The sequence below is a fragment of the Aspergillus viridinutans genome (assembly GCF_018404265.1).
Source record: "Aspergillus viridinutans IFM 47045 DNA, scaffold_3, whole genome shotgun sequence".
NCBI classification, from domain to species: Eukaryota; Fungi; Ascomycota; class Eurotiomycetes; order Eurotiales; family Aspergillaceae; genus Aspergillus; species Aspergillus viridinutans.
The window spans coordinates 421,074-446,735 of NW_025091219.1; the positions used below are offsets into that span (position 1 = coordinate 421,074).

At 50.7% G+C, this 25,662-nt stretch overlaps 9 protein-coding genes across 9 annotated transcripts; 5 read left to right on the forward strand and 4 right to left on the reverse strand.

The window, feature by feature from the left end:
* Positions 1-1,005: 1,005 nt before the first annotated feature.
* On the forward strand, positions 1,006-3,066 carry Aspvir_005125 (guanine nucleotide exchange factor SEC2; the record flags this gene model as incomplete). Its single annotated transcript, XM_043268344.1, has 2 exons — positions 1,006-1,590; positions 1,654-3,066. The coding sequence occupies 2 exons, from the start codon at positions 1,006-1,008 to the stop codon at positions 3,064-3,066; spliced, it is 1,998 nt and encodes a 665-aa protein (XP_043124279.1).
* Positions 3,067-3,975: 909 nt separating this feature from the next.
* On the reverse strand, positions 3,976-5,677 carry Aspvir_005126 (putative pre-mRNA splicing factor; the record flags this gene model as incomplete). The annotated part of the gene is made up of 3 exons (XM_043268345.1): positions 3,976-5,420; positions 5,484-5,537; positions 5,590-5,677. The coding sequence occupies 3 exons, from the start codon at positions 5,675-5,677 to the stop codon at positions 3,976-3,978; spliced, it is 1,587 nt and encodes a 528-aa protein (XP_043124280.1).
* Positions 5,678-6,559: 882 nt separating this feature from the next.
* pmt1 (protein mannosyltransferase 1) lies at positions 6,560-9,666 on the forward strand (the record flags this gene model as incomplete). Its single annotated transcript, XM_043268346.1, has 5 exons — positions 6,560-6,822; positions 6,895-7,184; positions 7,242-7,525; positions 7,584-9,044; positions 9,124-9,666. 5 exons carry the CDS (start codon positions 6,560-6,562, stop codon positions 9,664-9,666), a joined length of 2,841 nt encoding a protein of 946 aa, XP_043124281.1.
* Positions 9,667-10,072: 406 nt separating this feature from the next.
* Positions 10,073-10,775, reverse strand: Aspvir_005128 (uncharacterized protein; the record flags this gene model as incomplete). Its single annotated transcript, XM_043268347.1, has 4 exons — positions 10,073-10,123; positions 10,217-10,415; positions 10,530-10,573; positions 10,635-10,775. 4 exons carry the CDS (start codon positions 10,773-10,775, stop codon positions 10,073-10,075), a joined length of 435 nt encoding a protein of 144 aa, XP_043124282.1.
* Positions 10,776-11,557: 782 nt separating this feature from the next.
* Positions 11,558-13,381, forward strand: erf2 (palmitoyltransferase ERF2; the record flags this gene model as incomplete). Its single annotated transcript, XM_043268348.1, has 1 exon — positions 11,558-13,381. The coding sequence occupies one exon, from the start codon at positions 11,558-11,560 to the stop codon at positions 13,379-13,381; it is 1,824 nt and encodes a 607-aa protein (XP_043124283.1).
* A 1,098-nt stretch (positions 13,382-14,479) lies between these two features.
* On the forward strand, positions 14,480-17,188 carry Aspvir_005130 (putative histone-lysine N-methyltransferase (Ash1); the record flags this gene model as incomplete). The annotated part of the gene is made up of 4 exons (XM_043268349.1): positions 14,480-15,668; positions 15,730-16,103; positions 16,159-16,358; positions 16,414-17,188. The coding sequence occupies 4 exons, from the start codon at positions 14,480-14,482 to the stop codon at positions 17,186-17,188; spliced, it is 2,538 nt and encodes an 845-aa protein (XP_043124284.1).
* A 910-nt stretch (positions 17,189-18,098) lies between these two features.
* On the reverse strand, positions 18,099-21,118 carry Aspvir_005131 (uncharacterized protein; the record flags this gene model as incomplete). Its single annotated transcript, XM_043268350.1, has 2 exons — positions 18,099-21,008; positions 21,041-21,118. The coding sequence occupies 2 exons, from the start codon at positions 21,116-21,118 to the stop codon at positions 18,099-18,101; spliced, it is 2,988 nt and encodes a 995-aa protein (XP_043124285.1).
* A 493-nt stretch (positions 21,119-21,611) lies between these two features.
* Positions 21,612-22,243, reverse strand: Aspvir_005132 (LYR motif-containing protein; the record flags this gene model as incomplete). Its single annotated transcript, XM_043268351.1, has 5 exons — positions 21,612-21,621; positions 21,675-21,724; positions 21,784-21,846; positions 21,955-22,119; positions 22,193-22,243. 5 exons carry the CDS (start codon positions 22,241-22,243, stop codon positions 21,612-21,614), a joined length of 339 nt encoding a protein of 112 aa, XP_043124286.1.
* Positions 22,244-22,932: 689 nt separating this feature from the next.
* Positions 22,933-23,799, forward strand: Aspvir_005133 (uncharacterized protein; the record flags this gene model as incomplete). Its single annotated transcript, XM_043268352.1, has 3 exons — positions 22,933-23,124; positions 23,191-23,288; positions 23,379-23,799. The coding sequence occupies 3 exons, from the start codon at positions 22,933-22,935 to the stop codon at positions 23,797-23,799; spliced, it is 711 nt and encodes a 236-aa protein (XP_043124287.1).
* Between the last annotated feature and the right edge of the window lie 1,863 nt (positions 23,800-25,662).

Consider the following 25,662-nt stretch of genomic DNA (forward strand, 5'->3'; position numbering starts at 1 on the left):
ACAATTGTTCCCGATGACATTAACAAGTGGAGCTCCAAGGAATGTACTCTGCTTTCTCATGGGTAATGAATAGACGAAGGCAGGAATAAAACATTGATATGGTACCTCTCTAGAAAAGAAGACCAATTCTCATTCTCAGAGATCCACAAGTATTATGAATTAGGTACCAGAGGTACAAAATAGCTTTTCGTCGTTAAGCGCAGCCATGGAAGGGACTTGCTTGAGTCTTGAGTCTTGTATCTTGACGGAGAATCCGAGTCAAACGACGCAACTCCGTACATCAAGATCGGCTTGCCTGTTCTGGAAAAGCGTAGATGACTCAGCGAGTCAATCCTGTTTGCCTCAGGCCAATACCAGCCACCACCTGTCAATGCTCACTGGCAAGTGTCCAGTCGTTTGGGCCTGAAGGGCAAGGCTCCTCCTAGCACTTCTTAACGGAGACCCGTTGTCAAGTCCGTTATCGCCCGCTCCTTGAAAACGCCTCCCAAGTGCCAACCGCTTCCTCTCCTCAGAAAAGAGGGGTTACTTCGACTACCACTCCCTTCAACTAATTATTTACTGCTTCTACTATATCACCCTCCCTTCATCCTAATTCCGCCGACTATATACTCTCACTCTGTCCATCGTCTCCGTTGTGTCCGACCTCTTCTCCCGTTTCCACCCGCGACGCCAGTTCGATCTCTTGAGTCCTCGTATCTCGACTCGCTAGCCATTACATATTCTGCGCATTCGGTCTGGACCTTATTTGAACAACTATTCACGTGTGGAAATTCTGAATGGGCAAGGTGTATCACCTATATCCATGGTCGTGACACCTGAACTGGGTCACCGCGCCTCTCCGGTTCTCTGAATTCGTTCCGCTCTTCCAGTCCGCCATGGCTGAGTATGTATCCATTGTTTCACATGCCATTGAGTATGGTGACTGGTGAAGTTACTGACTTCATGAGCAGTTTAATTGCATTCCAAACCTATCATCTAAAGCATAGCTTCCTTTCACCTTCCAATATGATTCCCCGTCCCAGCAATCACAAGCGATCCCTCTCCTCCGGCCCCAGGACACTCTCTCCTGATAGAACAGTGACCAAGACCAAGTCCACAAATGATCTCGCAGCGATTGCCACCGCGAAGCCTTCTCTTGCAGTTCGTTCCAATAGTGCTGGAAATTTCCCTGATAGTGGTTTCAGCACTTTGAGGGACCCAAGACTCGCGAACAGCTCTGAGGCATCCGACACATCCTCGACGCCATCCCATCATCCGGATTTGAGCAATGAGGTTGCTGCTTTGAGTGTGAAATTGATACAGGCGATCAATAATCAGACAACACTCGACGACAACCTGGTTGCCACCCGACAGGAATTGGAACAGGCCCAGAATCGGATCAAATCATTGGAGTCGGAAAACGAGAAGTACCGACATGATATTGAGCAGGCGATTCTTATCAAGAAGGCCGATGCGGATCGTGAGATCTCGCAATTGAAGGCCGCTCTCGCGGAGGAGAAGGCTCAACGCGCCATTGTCGAGAAGGGTAAAAAGACCATCGAACAGGAACTGGAGACTCTCACTGCAGCACTCTTTGAGGAGGCGAATAAGGTAAGTCGATGGCATCTTTCGACAATACGATATATAACTCGGTATCTAACATGACTGGAATAGATGGTCGCCGCCGCGAAGCTGGAGCGTGAGGCGGTCGAAAAGAAGAACGAACAGTTACGCGCTCAGGTGAAGGACACAGAATTACTCCTTGCATCTCATCAAGAACAGCTAGCCGAGCTTAAGTGTGTGATGCAAGGAATGAACCTTGCCAAGGACGATGTTGAGATTCGCACCACCATTTCCACAGCGCCATCCTCACCAGGTGGGCATCAACAATTACCAGGTATATTTACGAGGAGCTTTGAGACTGCTGATCTTCCCGAACCGTCTTCACACTTCGAGGAAGTCGCTCCAGGCCCCTCAACCAGTTTCCCTCATCTGCTCAAGTCAGTATGTCGGACGGATATTCAGGCCTTTGAAGATTTCCGAGAACTGTTCAGTCTATCGAGAGCTTCGAAGCCCCCAAGCAGGGCTGCCAGTGGTTCTTACGCTGGCTTGAACGTTATGAGCTTAGCCAATTTCAGCAGTGCTGGGTTTGGTTCAGCATCTTCATCCCCGGCCAAGTCCACTCATTCGCCGAATGGAAGCATGTCATCTCCTCAGCCTGCCACCTCCCATATCCCACTCAAAGAAACGCGCTTCTACAAACGCGCGCTCATGGAGGACATTGAACCTACTCTTCGGCTGGATACTGCGCCCGGGATCTCATGGTTGACACGACGTGCGGTATTGAGCAGCATCTGCGAAGGAAGCCTCGTTGTTGAACCGATCCCGCCTGCAACAAGGAAATATGGATTCCCATGTTCACTCTGTGGAGATCGTAGACCTGGATCTGCCAATGAGAGAACGCATCGCTTTAGGACATCCGACAATGATACTGCTCAGCGCTATCCTTTGTGTGTCCTTTGTCTAGAGAAGGTTCGCTCCTCTTGTGAATTTACTGGCTATCTACGTCTCATCTTGGATGGTCATATCCGTGCGGGCGATGCAGAGGAAGAGAAAGACGCTTGGGAAGAAACAGTTCGCTTGAGAGAGCGCATGTTTTGGTCCCGCATCTGCGGAGGGGTCGTCCCTGCGTTTGCTCAGGCTAATGGCTTTGAAAACCCTGATCCGTCCCAATCAAGGCGTAACTTGGGAGACACGATATGCGATGATGAGCAAGATCGGCTTGATGCCCCTCTTGAGACATGTGAAACCCACGATCATGACAATGACCACGGAGTTTCCGACTCCGATTACGACAATGCATCCGTGAGTGGGTATACTTCCGCATCAGGCGTTTCAAGGCCATTCTATGACAGTGCCCAGTCTCATGCTTCGGAGAAAGAAAGAGATGATTATCTTGAACATGGCGTGAATCAAGTGACACTATCTGCGACTAGTGACGAGCCCAAGTCTATCACTCACGTGGAGGAGTCCCTCGTTATTCGGGCCACGACGAATGATGACGACCATGATGACGATCGAAGCTGAAATTTTTCGCCTCGGCGTTCTCTCAGTTTCGCATACTACGATACAACTGTCCTTCATTTTCGAGTCCCCCTTTGCTGCCGCTATTCTTCAGCTTACATGTCCATTGCCCTTCTTACAAAGCTGCCCGTCAGTGGCTCGACCGCGCAGCAGGCTACGTGTATTATTAATTAATATGGAGCTGCGGCCCCGACGTTGTACACATAATATGCTTCCTTTCTGTTTCTGCTTTCCGCTTGTTTTTACAACTTTCTTCGTGGTGTCGCTCAGGACTGTTTGACCTGGCTTCCTTTCCCATCGAGCATGCAGCTGACATGATGTCAACCCGTCCTATTCAGCGTTTTTTGTTTCTTATTTGGCTTGCTCATACTTACACTTTCGGCCCCTTCTATGCGTCGTTGCCGTCAATTTTCGGCGGAAAAACTTCAGGGTTTAATATATGGAGTGAAGGGTGCACAGCATGATTTGTGTCTGGTACATGACATCTACTTGCACATATACGATAGATTTCTGCAGATAATGATGAACCATTCGGGAATATTGACTGAATCGTCTTCCGTCTTTAAGTGCCTACATTTAAGTCAGCATGCCCATCAATATTGTGGTGATGATAACAGCTCGACGCTGTATCAAGACTTCTGCTGGAGTCGGATAATCGAAAACAGAGGGTTCATGGATTTTGAGGAAATTCTACTCATTGCACAGTCAAACATCCAAAAGAAATAGTCATTAAATGAAGGGATAAAATTACTGGGCAACCACTCACACTTGATAGTGACCAAGGAAGCAAGAAGTAATACTTTACAGGTAAGTGAACATGCGCATCTTCGTAGAAGAGAGTCCAAGGACAAGTACTCCAGAATGAGAAACGCCTCGAAACAATTTGGATTTCCCCCTGCTATTTCTAATGCTCTAACCCTGCTTGTAACGTTCGTGAATTTGTCGAATCTGCTCCTCGATATTCAGACTCTGAGGGTTGGGCGGGCCCCCTGCAGGACCAACCATCGGTGGTGTGGGGCCTGCTCCAGGGGCGTTCTCGTAGGCCATTCTTTTCTTCCTTGCTTCCTCCTCAGGATCGATGCCTGCGGTGAGTGATGAATCGAATACGTCGCTTCGCTGGCTCGCCAGCCGTTTGAGGTTATTGACCACATCGGCGGTCGACAGATTCGTGGTGGCGCTCCGCGACTCGGCCTTGGCGCGCTGCTCCTTCCACCGGGGATCCAGCAGTTCGATACGCATGTGCTGGTCGAGTTCAGCCACAGGGATCTGCTGGTGACAGTTGGGGCAGAGTGCAGTGGCGCCGGAAGGATTGAGACGGCGCGCTTGTGCGCGCGGTACGTAGTCGGAGCGGATGCGCATTGGTTGCTGTCCAGGAGCTGCTTTGGCAGCTGCTTGTGCTGCGGCGGCCTGTTCTCGGGCCTCCATCCGCTCCCGAATCCGTTGCTCTTCTTCCTGCGCTGCGGCAGAAGCCATAGGATAGGGTTGCGGTACCGGTGCTTGCGGAGGATATGGTAAAACAGACGGAAGGGCAGGCTGTACCACTGGTTCGGGTTGCGCTGGAGGATAAGCGTTGTAGTAGACTTGGGCTTCCTGGTCTGTTGGCATCGCTTCTTCGATCCGCAGCGGGTTTAGCGACATCATAGCTTTTTGTTCCAGGGAGGCAGATTGTAGATCGTTGAGAGATGTAGGCGGGGGTAGGTCGGCCTGATCGTCCGCTTCCGTGAAGAGAACAGTTTCTACCACCACGAAATCATGCCAGTCGATCTGCGCATAAGCTATTCGTTCCTGTTCCTCCTCCTCTTCTTTCTTCTGCTTCTGTTGCTCTTGGTACTTCACCCACTCAGCGCGCTGTTTCGCCCGCTCCAAGATGTGGAATTTGTTCTTCGCATTGTGCTCTAGTTCGGCGATTCTGCTCTTCTCTGACGTGGACTCATCGATTCCTTCTGCCCTTAACAGGATGGTATATTGATCGACCAATCGAGTGAAAAATTGATAGAGACTGTGCTGCGGGCGAAGAAAATCGAACTGAAAGTTTCTCGCTTCGCGCTGCGACAGAGCGGTCATAAAAGATTTGCCCCTCTTGGCAACATAGAGCGCCGTAAGTTTAACAACCTCCAGATCCTGCGCGTTCATTATAGGCATCCGAGCCGAAAAGTGAAATTCCGGTGGCTCAGCGGGCCCCTTGGGCTTCTCTGGTTCTGGAGCGGCCGTTGGTTCGCCTGGACGACCTGCTGCTACTGCGGTCCCTCTTCCTTCTTTGATCTCGTTCAACCGCCACTGGTAGAAGCTCGCATAAGCATCCCCGGGGTTCAGAAAGGAGAATTTGGGGTTGTTTTTCTCTTTTTCGCGCACACGCTCTGGAAGAGTACTGTTAGCTTACAATGGAAACGTGGGATCGATGAAATCGACGTATAGCACACCTTCAAAAACAAAACCGTTCCGAGCGACATAGCCTGCAGTCTTCTCCACAATAGCTAAATGGAAGGTCAGCACATATCTCTAGCAGAAACCCTTGGGGAGACCAACCTCGAATGTCTTTAGGTGGCAGAACCACACCCTCTGGAGGTTTGTTCACCTCATCGGGGAGAGTTGGAGTATTCCCATTAGAAGCCATATTCAATGCCAGAATTAGAATGACGATGTAGAATGTCAGAACGGTGTGGTTGCTGTCCTTGACTCCGCCGGCGTTGCTTTTTGCCTGGGACTGACTTCATTGGAATGGAAAGTTGTCGCGCCTGTTGGCGGCTATCGGATAAACGCGCGCATAGACACTTACTATTATTGGTGGAACCTCTTAAGGTCAGCTAAAAATTACCACTAGTAATTTTATCACATGGAAACTTTATGGTGGTACTTCGTACTCGGAACATAAGGTACCTTACCGTATGTACCTACCGTAGGTACATCCGCATGCGTACTACTTGGGCCTCATCTACTGCGGCTGCAGGTACTTGGTAGGTCCTAAGAATGGAGTTCCTGAATAGCTTGAATGGCGTTCAGAGAGGTTCATTTCGATAATCAACCTTGACAGGAGAGACGTTTCGAGCTAAAGCCAACGGTTTGTCCACGCAAGTAGTTAAGTACCCTGCTTCGCAGTAGTTCCTACCTAGGCACACGCCGGCCCCATACTACCCTTCCTTAGCTCTTGTCCGCCTCCGCTGACATCTGGCCTAAACTGAGCTGACGCTTTCTTCGACCTCCTAATTGTTTCACACATGTTGTCCTGCTTGTGCTACTTTTCTGATAGTAGCCTTCCTCCTGTTCCTTTTATATTTTAATTTTGTCATGGCGAGTCGCATTTCGATTCATTACTCTCGTTTATAACCCAATCACCCAGTCAGTTTGGTTTCATCCTTCGGCGAAGGGTAATCTAAGAGCTCCCCTCTGGAGTCGGAGCATTCTACCACTCGTGCCAAATCATTTCGCTGTCTGACGGCATAATTTCTTTACTTGTCATTTGATCTATCTATTTTCGCTCCAATTGCGCCAATCGGACATGTCGCAAAAATCGAAAGAGACCTTACAGGTCAAGCCTTTGCCTAGAAAAGGCCGCTCTCCAAGTCGCTCTCCGAGACCGAAGGATCGCAAGGAAGCGCCGGCAGTCATATCAAGCTATGGATCGGAGGGTGTCAGGGATAACAATATACTCCACCTTCCCACTTCGGACTATAAGGCGCTCGTCTTGGTCACGCTTGTTGCCCTGGTTGTTCGACTTTTCCGTATCTATCAGCCTTCTAGCGTCGTCTTCGATGAAGTACAGTACGTCTTCATATCGCTCTTTTTGATTGCACATATTATCGGTGCGCTATGTCGCTAATAATCGGTGGACAGCTTCGGCGGCTTCGCGACCAAATATATAAAGGGCAGATTTTTCATGGATGTACACCCTCCTCTCGCCAAACTGCTCATCACACTTGCTGGCTGGCTGGCTGGTTTTGATGGTAATTTTGACTTCAAGGATATTGGCAAGGATTACCTTGAACCCGGAGTGCCATATGTTGCTATGCGCTTACTTCCAGCCATATTGGGTGTCCTTACCGTTCCTTTGATGTTTCTGACCCTGAAAGCGAGCGGTTGCCAAACTATCACTGCCGTCCTCGGAGCTGGTGCCGTACTCTTTGGTAAGATGATACCGCTATATATATTTGACCAAAACTATGTACGCTGACCACCTGCAGAAAACGGTCTAATCACTCAGTCCCGACTAATTCTATTGGACTCGCCGTTGGTCTTCTTTACAGCACTCACAGCGCTGGCGTTTACTAGTTTTACAAACCAGCAGGAGCTTGGGCCTTCTCATGCCTTCCGTGGACCCTGGTGGTTCTGGTTGGCAGCAACGGGTCTATCCCTGGGCGCCACATTGAGCGTTAAATGGGTCGGGCTTTTCACAGTGGCGTGGGTCGGTTCTCTCACTGTCCTGCAGCTGTGGGTGCTTTGGGGGGACGCCCAGACCGTCACACCGGTATGTCTTCGTCATTGATTAGAGCTTCCTCACTCCATGTCAAAGCTAATTGCTCCAGCGCTTATGGTTCAAACACTTCTTTGCCCGGGTTTTCTGTCTCATCATCATTCCCCTTGGCTTTTACTGTGCAATGTTCGCAATTCATTTCCTATGCTTGGTCAACCCGGGAGATGGAGATGGATTCATGTCGTCGGAATTCCAGGCCACATTAAACTCCAAGGGAATGCAAGATGTTCCCGCAGACGTTGTTTTCGGTTCGCGTGTGAGCATTCGTCACCTGAACACCCAGGGTGGCTACCTTCACTCTCATGCCCACATGTATCCCACGGGAAGCAAACAGCAGCAGATCACTCTCTATCCTCACAAAGACGAGAACAATGTCTTCATCCTTGAGAATCAGACTCTGCCCCTTGGTCCCTATGCACAAGTGGAGGGCCCTTACGCTTGGGATAATATTACTACCGAGTACATCCAAGATGGTGCGGTGCTAAGACTCTACCATGCGATAACACATAGGAGAGTTCACTCGCACGACGAGCGACCTCCTGTGACAGAAGCCGACTGGCAATTTGAAGTGTCTGCGTATGGGTATGAGGGGTTCCCAGGAGACGCAAATGATCTCTTCCGTGTTGAGATTGTCAAGTCGAAGTCCGACGGCGAGGAAGCGAAGAAAAGGCTAAGAACCATCGAATCTAAATTCCGGCTTGTCCATGTCATGACTGGCTGCGTTCTATTCTCTCACAAGGTGAAGCTTCCTGAGTGGGGTTTCGATCAGCAGGAAGTGACTTGCGCCAAAGGAGGCACCCTGCCGAACAGCCTTTGGTACATCGAGTCAAACAACCATCCGATGTTGCCTGAGGATGCGGAAAAGGTCAATTACCGAAACCCTGGGTTCTTTGGGAAGTTCTGGGAACTCCAGAAAGTCATGTGGACTACGAATGCTGGGCTGACCGAGTCCCATGCCTGGGATTCTCGCCCACCATCGTGGCCAACACTGCTCAGGGGCATCAATTTCTGGGGTCGTGATCACCGTCAGATTTATCTCCTCGGCAACCCCTTCATCTGGTGGTCGTCGACTGCCGCCATTGTCATCTATTTTGTCTTCAAGGGTATCTCTGTTATCCGTTGGCAACGCAGTTGTGGTGATTATCGCAACGTCAACTTCAAGCGATTTGATTATGAAGTCGGTACAAGCGTGCTTGGCTGGGCTTTCCACTACTTCCCGTTCTATCTCATGGCTCGGCAGCTCTTTCTACATCATTACTTCCCGGCCCTCTACTTCGCCATAATCGCGCTGTGCCAGGAGTTCGATTTTATCGCCAATCGCGTCAAGGCCTTCGGTCTGTCATCGAGACCTGTCATTGGCAAAGGATTGGTCGCAATCTTTCTGGCTCTCAGCATCTTCACCTTCACTCTTTACTCCCCGTTGGTCTATGGCAATCCTTGGACCCAAGATGCTTGCAAGAAGGTCAAACTCCTTAGCACTTGGGATTTTGATTGCAACACATTTTACACTAACGTAAGTGTTCCAGAATGGCAGCCTCCGCGACGAGGACACTAGTTGAATGAACGTCCGACGGCTGACGACAACGCATTAGCTTGGTCAATATGTTACTCAATTTGTCAATGCGAACCCAATTGCATCCTCGACGCCCTCTGCACAGGTAACCCCAGTTCCAGGATTGCCTGTCCAGGATTTACCCATTCAGGAACCGCAGGTGGTACCGCCCCAGCAGCATCAGCAGGAGGTTCACAAGGAGGCTCAGGAGGCAAGCGTGACTCCCCAGGCCAAACAGCCTCGCGGAACAATGGCGCGAGTGGAGTACCGTGATCAGCATGGCAATGTCCTTGATGAGGCGCTCGTCGCATCTCTTGCCAAGGAAGGCAAGGTTTCTTTTGAAACCCGGCACGAGACTCGGACTCGCCTTGAACATGGCCATGAAGTAGAGATGATAGACGGTCAGATTGCACCACCACACCCAGATGTGGAGGGACAAAATCCTGAGACTGTCAAGGACCAGGAACAGCAGGCTGCAGGAGACAGCCCAGCTTCGGTTGCTGTGGGTGAGAGCTCAGTCGAGGAACCAAGTTCCCCTGAGCCGAAGCCGGCTAGCGAGGCAAATGAGGCAACTCAGAATTAAAGCAATGGAATGTCATATACGGAGTGTAATGACTGGCTTCGGAGTGGTTGCTGGTCGTCTTTTCTGAACATTCGAGGCTTGGCAAAGTCGATTTCAATATCTCTTCTGTTGAACAATATTCTTCTTGACCGAATGAAATGTGCGATTATACGTGTGATTTTCAAATTCTTCATGCGAACCATACCCACTGTAGGGTAATACCTGACAGTTCTGCAAAAAAAATAGCATGAAAAAGAACAGATGATAACGTATTGACTTCCAATCAAAACATACTATGCACACAAAGCTCTGGCATGAATCTGCACCCCAAACTCTAGCTCTCACAGTCGCTTTTAGTGTACAGCAATCAACATCGGAACACATCCGATGTTCGTCTCTAGCTTTCGATCCTCCGCCGTATGGCCATCTAGTAGTCCCACTCCTCCTTACCGTACTTGTTGAAGCGCTCGTGAAGGTCCTATGACGAAAAGAAGTGGGTTGTCAGCAATGCATTCACATGTACTACCTGACATAAGATCCGTCATGACGATAAAAGGCGAGGGGTCATTACCACGGGCAGAGTGACATTGGGAACAATGACGGTGTTCAGAGCGCTGGGAGCATTTCTGAGGGGCTGGCTCTTGTCACCGTGGGGGTGATACTGGTACTTGTAGATCTTGCCGTCGTCATCGCGCTCCCAAGGCATGGCGCTCTCTCCAATGCGAACGTTGCTCTCAGAGGTGACGGAGGTGGGCTTTCTACCGAAGTACCTGTTGACAATAATTGGTAAGCGGCGTCCGCATCAATCCAGCGCGCAATTGGCGATAATCGGGTTCTGCAGTCGCTTTTTGTGTGGAATGTGGGCGATAGGGAGGGTTATTCACCATCCAGCAATCAGGAAAGCACCGGACATGACACCGAGCAGAACCTACAACACCCTTTAGTGAGAAATCCAAATCAATCCAGCGGAGCTCAGCAGAGGTCCATACATAGAGCTCGGGGTCGCGCTTGGGAGCCTTGTCGAGGGTGGCCTCCTCAAGCTTGGAGCTGTAGTTTCGTCGCGGGGCAGCCCGGAAAAGAGTCTGACGGGCGAAAGCCCGGCGCGAAGCCATGGCAGCAATTGAAGACATGGTGACAATTTGTAGGTTTGAAGACTGGTTGCCTGCGAGGACTGCAATCGGGGGGGGTTTCTCTGAGAGAAAGTGGGAAGATCGAAGTGTCAAACGATGATGTTGCCGGCGCATCATCAGGTGACATCCCGTTGACCCATCCGCTCCCGACGCTTAGTCATGCATATTATTGGGCTGGGACTCGCCGCCTGCAAAGGCAAAATGTCGTATCGTTCAATGAGTCGCCGAGCGCGCAAGGGTGTCAACGCCTCGTCAATTTGAAAAGGATTCCAGGGTGCTTGCTAACTCACTCGCCTTTGGACTTTTCTTATTCCAGCCGTGATGTGACGAAGTTCTGTCTCCTTCCTCTTACATCCGCTCATCACCTTCGCAACTATACTCAAGGTATGTGAGGATCACACCAATTGATTTCCCATCTCCGATAGGGGTCATGACATATGCTCTGCTCTGCTCTCCTCTGCTCCCAGGGGCTGGCAGTATTGAGGGTTCGCAAGCACACATGAAGCTAACTACACAGCTATATTATAGGTTGCTTACATTCCTTTACGATCCATTATTCCAGTTGCGAAAGATAACGCAGAAATAATCTCCTTGTCGCTCCTTATCCACGTCTAAGCTCCGATTAGCGTCTCCTCTCGTCTATCTTTTTTGCGACTGGGCTGCCATAGACTCGTTTCATCAACAGCAGTCCCCGAGCATCTTTTCGCTTCCTTCACCACAAGCTGCACTATGATCAATCGGCATTACTATTAGCAGAAATTCTTACCAACTCGTGGACAATCATGTCGTCTGCGCCGGAGACGAGCGATGCGGCTCAAGGATCGACCGCACAACCTGTCCTCGGTATTCCACGCCCACCTTCCGTCGGGGGCATCTCCTCTCGAATGACAGACGTGGCATCAGAAGATGGCGAACAATCCCAAGCAAATACTGGGATTTCATCACGTCCGCCTCAGTCGCAGAGATCTCTTTCTAGACGAGGCCCCCCACCCGCGAGAAGTTCAACCACCGCACACAGCCAGATGACAAGTAGACCAGGAAGCTCTGCGAGCAGATTGAGTCGCAGTCATATTCCTTCCCTCACTGCGCAAGGCTTTTTTCGACCAATGTCCTCTCAGAGGCTCCAAGCGCATCGCGGTCGGCCAGTCACCAAAGAAACGGCAACGTCATCCGAGGATTGGAATGACCAAATCGACCAAAATAGGCGAAGCATGATTTCGAATAGCACTTTCCCCCAGAGTTCTGCTCCACAGGAGGAGGCTCCGCCATCGCGAGGTACCGAGTTTACAGATCCCATAATTCCAGATCGAAATACATCGAACGCCAGTCCTATCGGAAATACGACGGCAAGAAGCGTGGGCGAGAGTGCAAAACTCTTGCACGATCGGGACAGAGTGTATAAAATTACGCCGCAACACCTCAATCTGGGAGTGAATCATAGCCTCGAAGCCAGCGATCCTCCCCAACGATCGCCTCTCTCGTTTCTGTCTCTACAAAATAAGAATCCTGCATCAGACCCCCGCGATAGTCGGGCTCATGAGCGACTGTCATCTGCAGACTCATCCCCTGGATCCATCCAGAAGCACCATCACACAACAGGTAGAGCTAACTTGGGCGGGAATTATGAGTACTTCACTGGTAACACCCTGTTCTTCGGTGGCGGTCGGTTCCAGAATTCTAGAGACAAGCCCATCAACATTGCAACTGGCATCTTTGTGGTTCTGCCTTCCGCTTTGTTCTTTGCATATTCGGCTCCTTGGCTCTGGCATCATATCTCACCTGCGGTCCCAATATTGTTTGCCTATCTTTTTTACCTATGCTTTTCGTCATTCATACACGCCTCGGTCGTCGATCCTGGGATCATTCCTCGAAATCTTCATCCAATGCCACCGCCGGAACCCTCAGGCGACCCATTGATGATCGGACCGCCGACCAATGACTGGGTGATGGTGAAGCTGGCAACATCTGATGTCGCGGCAATGGACGTCCCGGTGAAGTACTGCAAGACTTGCAACATCTGGCGCCCACCGCGCTGCTACCATTGCCGCGTGTGTGACAATTGCATTGAAACTCTAGATCATCACTGCGTTTGGCTGAACAATTGCGTTGGTCGCCGTAACTATCGATACTTCTTTGCTTTCGTCAGTTCTGCGACTCTCCTTGCCCTATTCTTGCTTGGAGCCAGCCTGGCACATGTTTTGGTGTATCGTGCTCGCGAAGGCGTTTCTTTCGGCTCTGCAATTGACAAGTGGAGAGTCCCTTGGGCCATGGTTATATATGGAGCACTGGCAGCGCCTTACCCGGCCTCATTATGGGCATATCACCTCTTTTTGGTTGGGCGAGGCGAGACGACCAGGGAATACCTGAACTCGCACAAGTTCGCCAAAGCAGACCGCCATCGTCCCTTCACTCAGGGGAACGTATTCCGAAACTGGATATCTGTGCTAGCGCGGCCCCGCCCTCCGACCTATTTGCAGTTCAAAAGGCCTTATCAAGAGGGTGACCAGCGCTTGAGCGCTCTAAAACGGAAAGATCGGCCTCGAGATGTTGAAGCTCAGGCGGACATTGAAATGCAGCATGTTCCTCCGACTCCACGGCAGGGCTAACACGGCTGTGGTGTTGGGTGAGCTTATGCTCACATCGCTATCTATTCGATCTTTCTCTGAAGCTAATCACATCTCTGTGATTGCATTCCTTACGCACTTTCTTTTTCTTATATTTCTATATCTTCTTATTCAAAGCCACTGATGCTGCTTTGATTGATTTGACTTTTGTTGTTCTGAGTGTTGAATATCAACACTCCACGATCTTGATATCTTTGTGCATTCCCTTCTGATTTCCTAAGATTCCCCCTCCAAAATGAGACCTTGCAATTGAGCGATCTCGATTCACTTGCTCTTCCTGACTGATATCTCTTTCTTCATTTCGATCCTCAATTTCCCTCTGATTGAGGGCCCTCTGTCTTGGTTCAATTTGTTGGGTTGGGTTTATATCACGCGACATCAAGGATATATGTATGATAATCGGTTCTGACCTTACAGATAGACCATGAATAATTCATTCAAGAGAGAGAGCAAAGAGAAGAGCTCGGTCTGTATCCCACCGCTGGCAACTGTAGCTTGTAGTCGCCTGCAGAGGCTGTTATCAAATGCAGAAGCGGCCGCATGTTGGAACTCCAGATCCTTGAGAAGAGTTCGTCCAAGCTCAATTTGCCCAAAATCAGATGGCAGAACTGAGCGCAGAAGGTCGTGACCAGAAGTCTTAGTGTTGTCCGCAGTCTCGCTACTGTTTCCCTCTGCATTCCGCGGCCGTGCCTCCCCTCCGGCCGTCCCAAACTGGCTGACGACAGGCACTGGACCCCCTCCGCACCTTCATCCTTCTCCTTCCCTTCCAATGCCTCGCCGTCCACCTTGCTGAAACCATCCTTTCACTTATTTGTGCTTCATACCTTTCAGCATGTTTGTCAGAGTCTTGTTGTGACCTGGTTTTTGAGCTGTAGAGCGTTGTGCAGATACGCCTGATAACAGGAGCACCTGTTATTGCCCTTGTCCGTCGTGATTGCATTCAGCTGCAGGTTAACAACAAAACCTTCCCCAAGCTCCGGACTGAATCAGACAAAAAGGTGTTTTTATTCTAGCCTTCCTCTGCACTTTCGACTGTTTCAGCAACAGAATCACGTACACATCGTTCTCAGGGAAAACGCGATGGGAAAGCGAACTAGATCCTCCGTCGCGTCACCCGCGACACCCGCGACCCTCTCGGACCTCCAGAAGCATGCTCACGAACACGTCGACGAGACAATAAGTCTAGAAATGCCAGAACAACTTCTTACGCCTGAGAACAGCCGCTCCGAAACCTCCAGCAACAGCGAGAACGCGTGCCATGAAGAAAAGCCTACGCTGCGACGGACGTCTACACGTGCGACACGCTCTTCTCTACGGGCTTCGGGTCAATTTGAGGCCAAAACTGAGCAGGACGATGCAACCATCACGTCCTCGTCTGGTGAAATGGACCCTACGAATTCTAGTGGGAACCTAGCCAACGATGTCACGAAACTCAAGCGGTCCCAGTCCTCCCACCTCCGGCACAGCATAGCGGTCATGGAAACGTCCGTTTGGACCGAGTCAACGCTTACACGACATATCGCGGAGGTTCAGGACCATCTAATACCTCCAGATACGCCTGTCTCCAACTCGTCCCAAGAGCCACAGCTAGATGACCTTAGCTCATCACTACTGCAGCGATCACTGAGCAAGCGCGTGAAACGGGCATTGACCAAGGAGGATAGTTCCAACCGGAAGAAGGATGAATTGGCGGCCCGGGGTGAGGATCTCAAACCAAGGCGCTCAACTCGTCTGAGTTTATTGGAAAAGGCATCGGATTTTGTCGAAAAGGCGGGTAGCGTCCTGGGCAAAAGGTCAAAGGATATGATGGAGAAAGGGCAAAATCTTGGCCGCAGAGCCAGTCTGCGACCTCGGAACGTCGTTGCGCCCAAGGAAGAACCTGCCTCCCTCGCGTCAAGCGAGCCTCCGGCTGCGAAGAAACGACGTGTTTCTGAAAGTGACCTGCCGTCCAAGGTCAAAGCCATTGATGAGCCCACTGCGCAAAGCGACACTGCCGCGAAAGAGCCCAGGTTCAAGCCGAAGCGCTGGCTGTCTCATGGACTGTACACTGGGCAAGAATATACGACCGCCCGGCCCAGCCAAAATAGAAATAAGAACGCGAAGAGGCGATCTCAAGGCGCTCCCTCGCAGCGAAGGCTGCTGCCAATGCCAATGTTCGCAGGCGACCGACTGCTACAGTTGGGGAGGGATTTCCAGCTGCCGTTCGATATTTACTCGCCTGTTCCGCCCGGTCAACCCAAACCTGACGAATGGAGGAAAACCAACAAGAGTACGTTGACTATTGGATGCGCACTTGTTGAAAGAGAGAGCCGTACTAACATTCAATCTAGATGTTTTTGTTGGAGAGGCGGGCAGTATATGGAGAGCCAACAAGCACATGGAACTGTCCAAATGCATGTGCACAGAAGAGACAGGATGCGACGAGAACTGTCAAAATCGGTACATGTTCTACGAATGTGACGATGGGAACTGTGGACTGGGACCTGACTGTGGCAACCGAAGCTTTGAGGAGCTTAAGCAAAGGACAAAGGCTGGGGGAAAATACAACATTGGCGTGGAGGTCATCAAGACAGCCGACCGCGGATACGGCGTCCGCAGCAATCGCACATTCGAGCCCAACCAGATTATCGTTGAATATACTGGTGAAATCATTACTCAAGCCGAGTGCGAGAAGAGGATGAGGACGATATACAAGAACAATGAGGTATGTCCCTTGTTTAATGCCATCACCTGATCGGATGATTGATCTGAAGCGCTAGTGCTATTATCTCATGTACTTTGATCAAAACATGATAATCGACGCTACTCGAGGCTCAATCGCTCGCTTCGTGAACCATTCCTGCGAACCGAACTGCCGAATGGAAAAGTGGACTGTTGCAGGAAAGCCACGCATGGCTCTATTCGCGGGTGACCACGGTATTATGACTGGCGAAGAATTAACTTATGACTACAATTTTGAGTGAGACTCTCCACTGCTCGCGATGTAACTTGGGCTCGTTCTGACTGTTACTCAGCCCCTATTCTCAGAAGAATGTTCAGCAATGCCGATGCGGTGCGTCCAACTGCCGTGGAATATTAGGACCGCGACCCAGAGAAAAGGATCAGCGGTCCAAAGACTCGAAAATTACTAGCCGGAAGAATACTTCAACTTCGAAGAAGACGACCACCACTAAGAAGGTCATTGGTACGAAACGCAAAAGCGGGACAGTGCTTGACAATTCTTCATCGCGGCTGAACAAAAAGCGTAAAGTTCTGGCTCCGAAATCCATCACGAAACAGGTCAAAAAGGTGGTGTCGAAAGCACGTGCGACGATTTCCAAATCAGCGAACTCGAGAAAGACGAGTACGATGAAAGTGCAAACCAAGATCTCCAAGACGACGATCAAGAAGCCCGAGGGCTCAAGATCTAGAAGCCAGGCAAAGGCTAAGGAAACCAAGCCCAAAAGTAGCGTCAGACTTCCCAAGGTCAAAACTGCCAAAACGAAGGTGAAGGCGGCAATCCTTCCCAAGAAGAAGTCACCCCAAACAACAGGGAAGTCGCCGTCGAAGCCGAAGGTTTCTCCTGCGTCTTCCTCGACGTTGAGTCGTCCATCTGCGAAAGCTAAGGAGAAGATATTCAAGGCAGCCAAAGGTGCGAGTGCTCGGAAACAGGTGACGAAGGGGGGGACAGCTGGTGCGAAATCGCCTCGCAAGGCCCCCACAAGCAACAGCATTAAAAAGCGCCCTGGGGCTACGGCATCGACTAAACGCGCAAAGGGCGCAAGCACGGAGATGGTCCATTCCACTTAAATAATAAACAAGAGACAACCGAGACAACGGAATCTGACGCTAGCAGTCAGACATTGCAACAATATTTCAGTTCGGCTGATTATTCGATCATGGTTGTCCATTAGCTTCTCAGGAGCGGTCGTGCTTTCGCTTCCTCACCTTCATTTCTTGAATCTGCTTGCGCTGCAGGCAAAATTTTCTTCTGCCCGTGGATCGGTCGTGATTTTGGTATTTCCTTGGCTGTCACATGGATGTTTCTCTAGTTCTTTCTCTGCGCTGACTGTTATTCCCCTGCTCCACTGGTTCGATCTATATTTTGGGCGTCAGGTGTATCCCATACTGTCTCGAGTGGTTGTTCTTACTCGGATGCAGACTTGGTGTTGGGTTCAAATGGTTTCAAGGAGTGGAAGAATACTTAAGTTTCTGGATTCTATAGCTAATATATTGATATAAACTGAAGACTGCATGAGGCTGTGACGCCACTCAATCATCACCCATAGAGTCGGAGTATGCTGCCGCTGTCCGCCTTAGATATGAGGCTTATCCTTTGTCTCAAAGGCTTCTCAAATTCGTCTTTTGTGGCAATTTGCGCTACATGTGTCTCGAAAGAGCTTCGTGTGAATATTGTCAGGAAGAACAGGTATAGAGCAGCTAGGCGGCAATGAACATTAAGGATATATATAACGACGTGTGAAACCATGAAAACACAGTGATCCTTCCTAATTTATAGCATTTACACAGAGAAGTCCCGCAGATGCATATTCCGTACAGACCAGACTGTCCCCAATAAGGGATATTTACTACCGAAGATGGAATCATTTAAAAAAGGTTGTAGAGAACCGAGAGCCCAACGCCTTACACCTAACCCACACCTCAAATACACCCATGCAGAGATTGAAACAGAGTCTGACTGACATTGTCACCAGAAATTCTATGCTGCGCTAACGTCAGAGGTCGACGGTGCCGGTGCCTCTTCTCCACTCTCCTTGCTTTCAGGTTCTACCTTTTCCTGCTCGGCGATAGGTTGGGGAGCAGCGTCGTTGTCGGACGGAGCAGCGTCGCTCGGTTGCATAGTTTGTGGATCGGTAACTTCAGGTGCGCTTGGTGCAGCAGCCGAAGAAGGAACCTCGGGCGTTTGAGATTCATCGGGCGGAGCGGGTTGTGGTTCTTGAGAGTCTGTTACGGGCGCCTGATTCTGGGGTTGCTCTTGAGAGGATTCCTCGATTTGCTCGAATTCTGGACTTGGAGGGGTGAGAGGCTCTGTTGGCGGTGCTGTGTGTTCTGGCGAGGGGTGTGTGGGTTGCGGAGGCGTCTGCTCTGTGGTTGAAGGGGCAAGCGGCTCACTTGGATGAGCCGATTGCTCCGGCGAAGCTTGCACCGGTTGTTCTGCGTGTGGCTCAGGGGATGGAACTGGAAGTGGTTGGTCTGTAGGCGGCGCAGCTGGTTGATCTGAAGGGGCTTCGGCAGAAGGTTCTGTAGAAGGCATCATGCTAGAATCGGTTGCAGGCTCGATCACTTGCGGCGCGGCGGATTCAGTAGCCTGGTCCTCTGCGGGTTGAGCAGCAGGCTCTGCATCTACAGCTGATGGTGCTTCGGGAGCTTGTTCGGGAGGCTGTGCCACAGGAACTTCTTGATTAAGCTCTTCTATGGCATCATTCGCCGCAGTATCCGTGGTAGGCTCTGTCATATCATGCTCAGGCTGCTCTGGAATAGACATCGTGCTGGGTTCTAGGGATGGTCCACTGGGCTGTTCGATTGCCTTTTGCTCTGCATCAGCAGGTTCGACAATCTGCTCTGGGATCTCTTTTGCAGGTTGCTCTTCAACGGATTGCGATGGTTGTTGTTGAGGCTCATCTGTGACTGATTCTCCAACGTCCCTTGCGGCATTTGTCGCGGTGCTCTCAGCAGCAATGGCTCCCGCTTGCGGATCAGTTTGCAATGCGGCTGATCCGCCAGTCTGGGCATCGCGAACCGTACCATCCAGACTAGCTTCCAAGCTACCAAGAAGATCAATCTCGTTGCTCCCTGCCTCAGTATCGGCCGGTTGAGGTTCAACTGCAGGATTGGGAGCTTGCTCAGGGACAGTTTCTTTCAGAGGGATCGGCTCAGTCGTAGGAGCTGATGCAACAGCTTCCGGGTCCTCCATTACCACATCACCCGTCTCGGCTACCTCCTGTATCATTGCTTCATCTGGAGTAGCCTGACTGGGCTCCGCCGACTTCTCTGTGATTTCTGTCCGACCTTCTGTTCCATGCGAGGTCTCAACAGGTGGAGACGGGCCCGGCACTGAAGTTTGAGGCGCTGCCTGAGGCGACTGGGAAACAGGACTTCCGTGAGCGGGCTCAGTAACATCTTGTGCATCTGAAGACAGACGTTCTGGATGTTGCTGAGGTACAGTCGCCAGACTATCATCTGGGAGAGAGACTGGAGGTTGCGCATCGGACATAACAACATCTTCGGTCACGACTGCCTGTGTCGGCTCTTTGGACACAACTATAGCTTCAGGTTGAACCGAAGGGGCAGGAGCAGACACCTCAGCAGACACCTCAGCAGACACCTCAGCAGACGCTGACGCTGGGGCTTGAGGACTAGGGGGTTTGGCGGAGGGCTCCGATGGCTGCACATGCGTATGGGTAAAGGATTCCTTGGCCAAGGTCGATGGGACCTCTGGAGCAACTGATTGAGACTCATCATTTTCCTCCTTGATAGCTCCTGAAGATTCCTGAGCAGCTTCAGCGTCAGATATAGACGGCGCATCACCCGCTGGTACAGACTCAGGCTGGGCGAGTGGGGTTTCTGGTGTCTTGGCGTCCAACATCGACTCGTCGCCCTCATCACTCTCTTCGCCCTCGTCACCCTCCTCCTCTTCATCATCCTGGCCGCTTTGATCCACTGACAAGCGGGATGCGTCCGCATCCGGTTTAGCAAACCCGGCATCTGTGGCGCCATCTGCAGTACCGGCGCCAGAACCATGGACAAGCGCAGCATCAGCCCCATCGCCCGGCGCAAACATGACCTTCTTCCTGCGTCCCTTTCCAAAACCCTTGGCCTTGCGCTTGGGAGGAGGTGGGCGTCTTTTCGGGGGCGTCATGACAGAGACGGAGCCTGCTTCTGCAACAACCACACCCTCAGCGTTGACCACACCAACACCTTCGACAACCGTCCCAGGTGCAGGCGCCTCCGGAATAACAGCGACCTCCTTGTTTTCGGCTCTCACTTGAGCTTCATCGGTGATTTCGCCTTCAATCTTGTGTCCCTCCGGCACCCACGCCTCGTAGATGGAAATGTTACCAGTAACCGGGTCGACCTTCTTGAAACGAGTCCTCCTCATCGGAACGTTGTTCGCGGCACCGTCCACACCCGTAGTTGAAGCGCCGTACAGTGATGGTAAGCCCGGTCGTCTCTTGGCCAGAAATTCCACCTCCGGTGGCTCCAGATGTCTAGGCAGCGCTGCCCACTTGCGCGCAGTAAAGCTGCGGTCCGTGCTCTGTATCATCGGTTGTTCCTCGACATCGGTAGTTTCTTTCTCTTCATCCTCTGGCTCCTTTTGCGCTTTGCGAATGTAGATACAACCGGCTCGAGCAGCGCGAAGAAGCGCTCTGCTCATAGGTGTCAGGAGATGACTGTCCCTAGGCATGGGGTGTTCGGGTAGGGCCTGTTTGCCTCCGGGGCCTTGAATGAGCGACTCCGATATTTCGGTCTTGGGAACCTGGGAGATCGTTTGGCGCTGGCGCGTCCATCTCCGCACCGGGAGTCCTTCGAAAACATCGTGATCGATTTGGCCGGTTCGGGTTCGATTAGCGTTCTCGCCGAATTGACGACCTGAGCGCGAGGACCTGAACTGGTGTTTGTCAGCATGCAGATGAACGATACAATTATCGCCAGTGCCTGGGATGGAGATCTCTCCTTGCGGGCGACGTTGCGCTGGGAGACACCTACAGTTGGTGGCATGGTGAGTGGCTGGCCGGCAGTCTTTCCTCCGCCACGCAGATACTAAGGCGAGTGCTTGCAGATTCCAGTACCTCTAACACTATCAACTGCAAAGCTAATGTAAAAAAGATCGAACACTGGTGCCGTCTGCCGTCCAGCTAGACTAGGATGCGACTGGCAGTGTTCGGCGCGATGCGATGGCGCGGAAACGGGTGTTACTTGAGCGCTGATCACGTGATTGTATCAACTATTACAGGGACAATGGCAATAAACCCGACAAGAAATGATACTTTTGACTTCTCAAGTAATCTATTATAGGCAGCTAAGATAATGTAAGAGAAGCGTGTGCCTTTCTGATAGTTATAAGTAACCAGTGCAACATACAGCGCAGTCGAATCCGTTAAAAGTACAGTCACCCCGGTTTATCCAATAACTTGACGGCTGGCAGTCTAAACTGTTCGTTCAGAATAAAGTCTGAAACTCAAGCATGTCCTTGTTTACACGGTCCAATTAATCAATCCCACCTGCAACCACTGTCAGCTTTTGGCGAAAGAAGCATAATCAGGAAGTGTCATACCCGGTATCCTTCTGGCGGACGATACCGCCCTCTTGTCCAGTCTGCTCGCCCTGCACGAATAGTTAGGCGAAGCCTGAAACGAGCAAGACGCATTCGAGTGAGTACTCACAGTCTTCTGTCCTTCCACTACTAATTTGTCCAGCTGATAGAACTGACTAATCACAGTTTGTCGCTGGATTAGAAGTCAGCAATCCGTGCTTCCGTAAGACGTAGTACGTGGATGTCTTAAGACGATGGAAAAGCCTCATCTCGACCCCGGCGTATACAACTCAAGACTAACCTTCAACATGCGCAAATTTTGCAGACCATCCTGAATCAACTCTTGTATCCTCCTTTCCTCGGTTTCATGCTGGTGCTCACGGAAGGCATCCCTCGTTCTCCGACGGGCATACTCACGAAAGTTGTAGTTCGAGAATTGGGAAGATTGACGGAGCAAAGATCGAAACTGTACGGTTGGATGACATCGTTAGTCTTCTGATTCACGTAGCTTGATCGCCCGGAGAGGATGAAAGGCATACCAATGACCGGACCTGGAACGCAGTGTCCCGCTGCAAGGTTGCCACAGACATGATGGCAGATTCTATAAGATGGGAGTGGAGATGTGAAGCAAAGTGCTCAGAATAGACCGGCAAGCGACAAAAGCGAAGCGTGTCCGACAATAAATCACTAATCTGATGATGCTGTATCCAAATGAGGCCTGTGCCTTCTCTTCGACTTCGCCCCTCACGGCTTTCACGAAGACAAAAGATGAAGCGTTACAGCGATGACAGATCAGATAATCTGACAGCTGTTCTCGGAGCGATCCTAGTCAGGCGATAGTATACTTTTCACAGGATCAGCAGGACAGTGTCTTGCATCACAACTTCAACTGAAGGTGGCGGTTCACAATTAGGCCGGAGAGTCGGACAAGCTGGATGGACGTCCAAGTTCGAACACAGAATAGTAGAATATCAAGATAGTATAGAAGACTCACAGTCTCTCCCGGATAGACAGAATAAGGGAAGAGAAAGAAGGATGTATCCGACTATCCACTTAATTGCGCAGGGAAATTCTTTTGCTTTTCCCCGGAAGCGCGATGACGGAGTTATCGGGCTCGGGCGGCCGAGCTCTGTGTGCTTCTCCAGATATTCCCCATTCGCCGACCTGCACTCTACTGGGTGTTGAGCAGCTATTGCATTTGTCATATTTTCTGCGTCACAGCCTCATCTAGCAGTATCCAACTACCTTTTCTACGCTGCAATAACGTTTTGACTCATCAATGGCCGACCTCCCGACTCCTCCAGAATCCCGCCAGAGCTCTGAATCACCGGAGCTTCATCTCAAGCAGTCTGACGAGACCGAGTCCTCTGCCAAAACCTTACAATTGCTGGACCATTCTCTGGAAAGATATCTTCTACTTCTGGATCAGCATCAAAAACTGCAGGCAGATCTCGCCAAAAAATTATCTTCGGTATATCTCGCTATTCGTCCTGCGCAATCGTTTCCACCTGGGGTAGAGAAGCTGACGATCAGAAAGGGGTTCTTCTCCCTTGCGCATGCAAATTATACGTGTCCGCCCGGTCGACGATATGGCGCTGATTACTATGACGAGCGTATGAAGGCGATTAGGAGAATGTAAGCTGAATACGGTCTTTGGGAGCCGACTCGAGCTCAGTAACCGGCGAATCCCTGGTCACGAGGACTAACCGAGCGCTTCATAATCAGGGCAATACGATCTCCTCCATGCGCCGAAGAAGAAAAGATCATGAATGGGGCTGAGGACACCCCGCAGGGAGAGTGTCCACCGGACGAGTACAAGCAGATCTTCGCGATTGATGAGACTACGAACAACCAGCGAGTCGAGGAGCCAGCAACGAGTAAAGGCAAGGAAGAGGCCGACTCGGAAATCGACAATGCGCGACAGGTCGATCCGAGTGCGACTTCAGACTCTGACTCCTCAAAAGAGCGGTCTCGCTTCTCTGACCCTATCCATTGGTACGGAATCCTGGTTTCCCCTTCTCTTCGCAGCGCTCAAAGGTCTTTCACGGAAGCTGTAGAGCAACATTTGCCCAAGCTTGCCAGTGTGGTTGTGGAGATGAAGACTGTAGAAAGGGAGGTCGAGCGACTGCGAAGGCAACTGCGATGAGCTCACCCTACTGAAAAGTGAGTCCACGATACAAGGCATGTGTTCAACGTTGCGCTTCACCAGTCGAGCCTGTCATTTGTAACATGAGGTACGGAGTAGGCTTCATCGAACAAGGATAGGTGGATTATTGCCATAACTCGGACTCGAGTGCCGCCGTTACATTGGCACAGGCATGAATAACGTTGGCTTTACAGGAGATTAGCTATGATGCTGTTCGACTGAGCAAAGGATGGCATATCGCCAAGAGACTGTTCTTTGGCAGGAAGAGTGATGATGACTATCTGAAACTGCCGAACAGGCTTGTCCATTGACTGTGTATGTCTGGTAACGAAATTCTCTGCCATCTGGGTGTGTGCGTTGGTGTGGAAGTGGCAGACTTGTAGGAGGCCTTGGTGGACTTTGTTATGCACCCCTCAGCAAAGCCAGAAGAGTTTCAGGGGTCACATCCTCATAGCTTGCAGAAACCAGAATAAGCTGCAACTCGGGGTCCTTTATAACCTGATAGTACTATCGAACTTGATGGCTAGAACGCAGACAACAAAGACAGTAGAGGACTATATGCAGCCGCTGTTGGTACAGTACAGCGTCACATAATGGAGTTCGAGCTGTTTGCTTCTCATCAACCTACAGCTATCATGATATTTTGGTGTCTTGCCTGGCTTCCTGCTCTGCATGCGGAGTCCGGAGTATCCCTTTGGTGACTTTGTTTATTATTATCACTTTGGTTGATTAGCGTTTTACTACTAGCATCTTAGCTCGTCAATAACGGTCGGTTTATCCGCACGTTAGTTGGCAACCGTTGGCGTTACTCTCGGGCTTGTGTCCCCGAAATAGCCCAGTGCAAGCAATAGTCTTGAACCGTTAATGGGTTCAGTACCAGGGGTAACGTCCTTTCATTTCTTCGAGTCCTATTTGATCCCAGCAGGATCTTTTGATCAACAATGATGCACATTTGAATACCACAGAGCTTATCTCATGGACATCGCTGATGATGAGCTGCCTAGGCGATAGATAATCCCTCCCGTCGTCACGCATAGTCTCAGGACCCCGGCCCAAAAGTTGGAGCTGGCTGGATGGATACACACGGGAAGCACCGTTTCATGTTGAAAAGTGCCGCTCGCAAAAGTGTGCCTTGATCGCGTAGGATGAGACATAGCGTCGACTCTACATCCACTTAGTGCCTCTTGGCCAATGACCGCCGAGTCCCACACCGAACTGATTCGCCCCGAGCTTATATTGCCCCGACCAAAATATCAGATTTCTCGAGGTTCTGGCCAATCTGGCGTCGTCGTCTATTATGTGCCTCTCTGCTTGTGTTTCAAGACGAGTCAATCCAGCCCATTCGACGAAACAAACGGGAGAATCAGACTCTGAATAACAAACCACTGGACCATTTGGGTCAGCGTCATAGCAGAGTCTCAATGCTCCTGTTCGCAATGGGGACAGCAGGAATTTCATAGCTGCTTCATCAAGAGTGACCACTAAACACAGAGGCGATAGGAAGCTGGTCTTGATTAAACGGCACAACTCTTGTACCTGCCAGGGGACTGATATTATTGCACTAGCTACTATCAAAAACACTCCTAGTGTCAGCCTCCACCCTGCTCATCTTTGGATCAACTCCGCTGCGTGAGGATTGGACCAGCCCCAAACGGTCCGCGCCCCTTCCGCGTTTTTTCGTCCTTTTGGACTATGAAATAATATGAATCATCCGGGCGCCGGACGGAAATGATACTCGATGAAGTCTAATCAATATCAAAGCCTGGTTTTAGGCCAAGAACAATTTCGGGTCGCTGGAAGACCCTTCCTTGTTTACCGGCACAGTAATCGAGTCTGGATGACTCCCTCTATACTGAAAGTTGG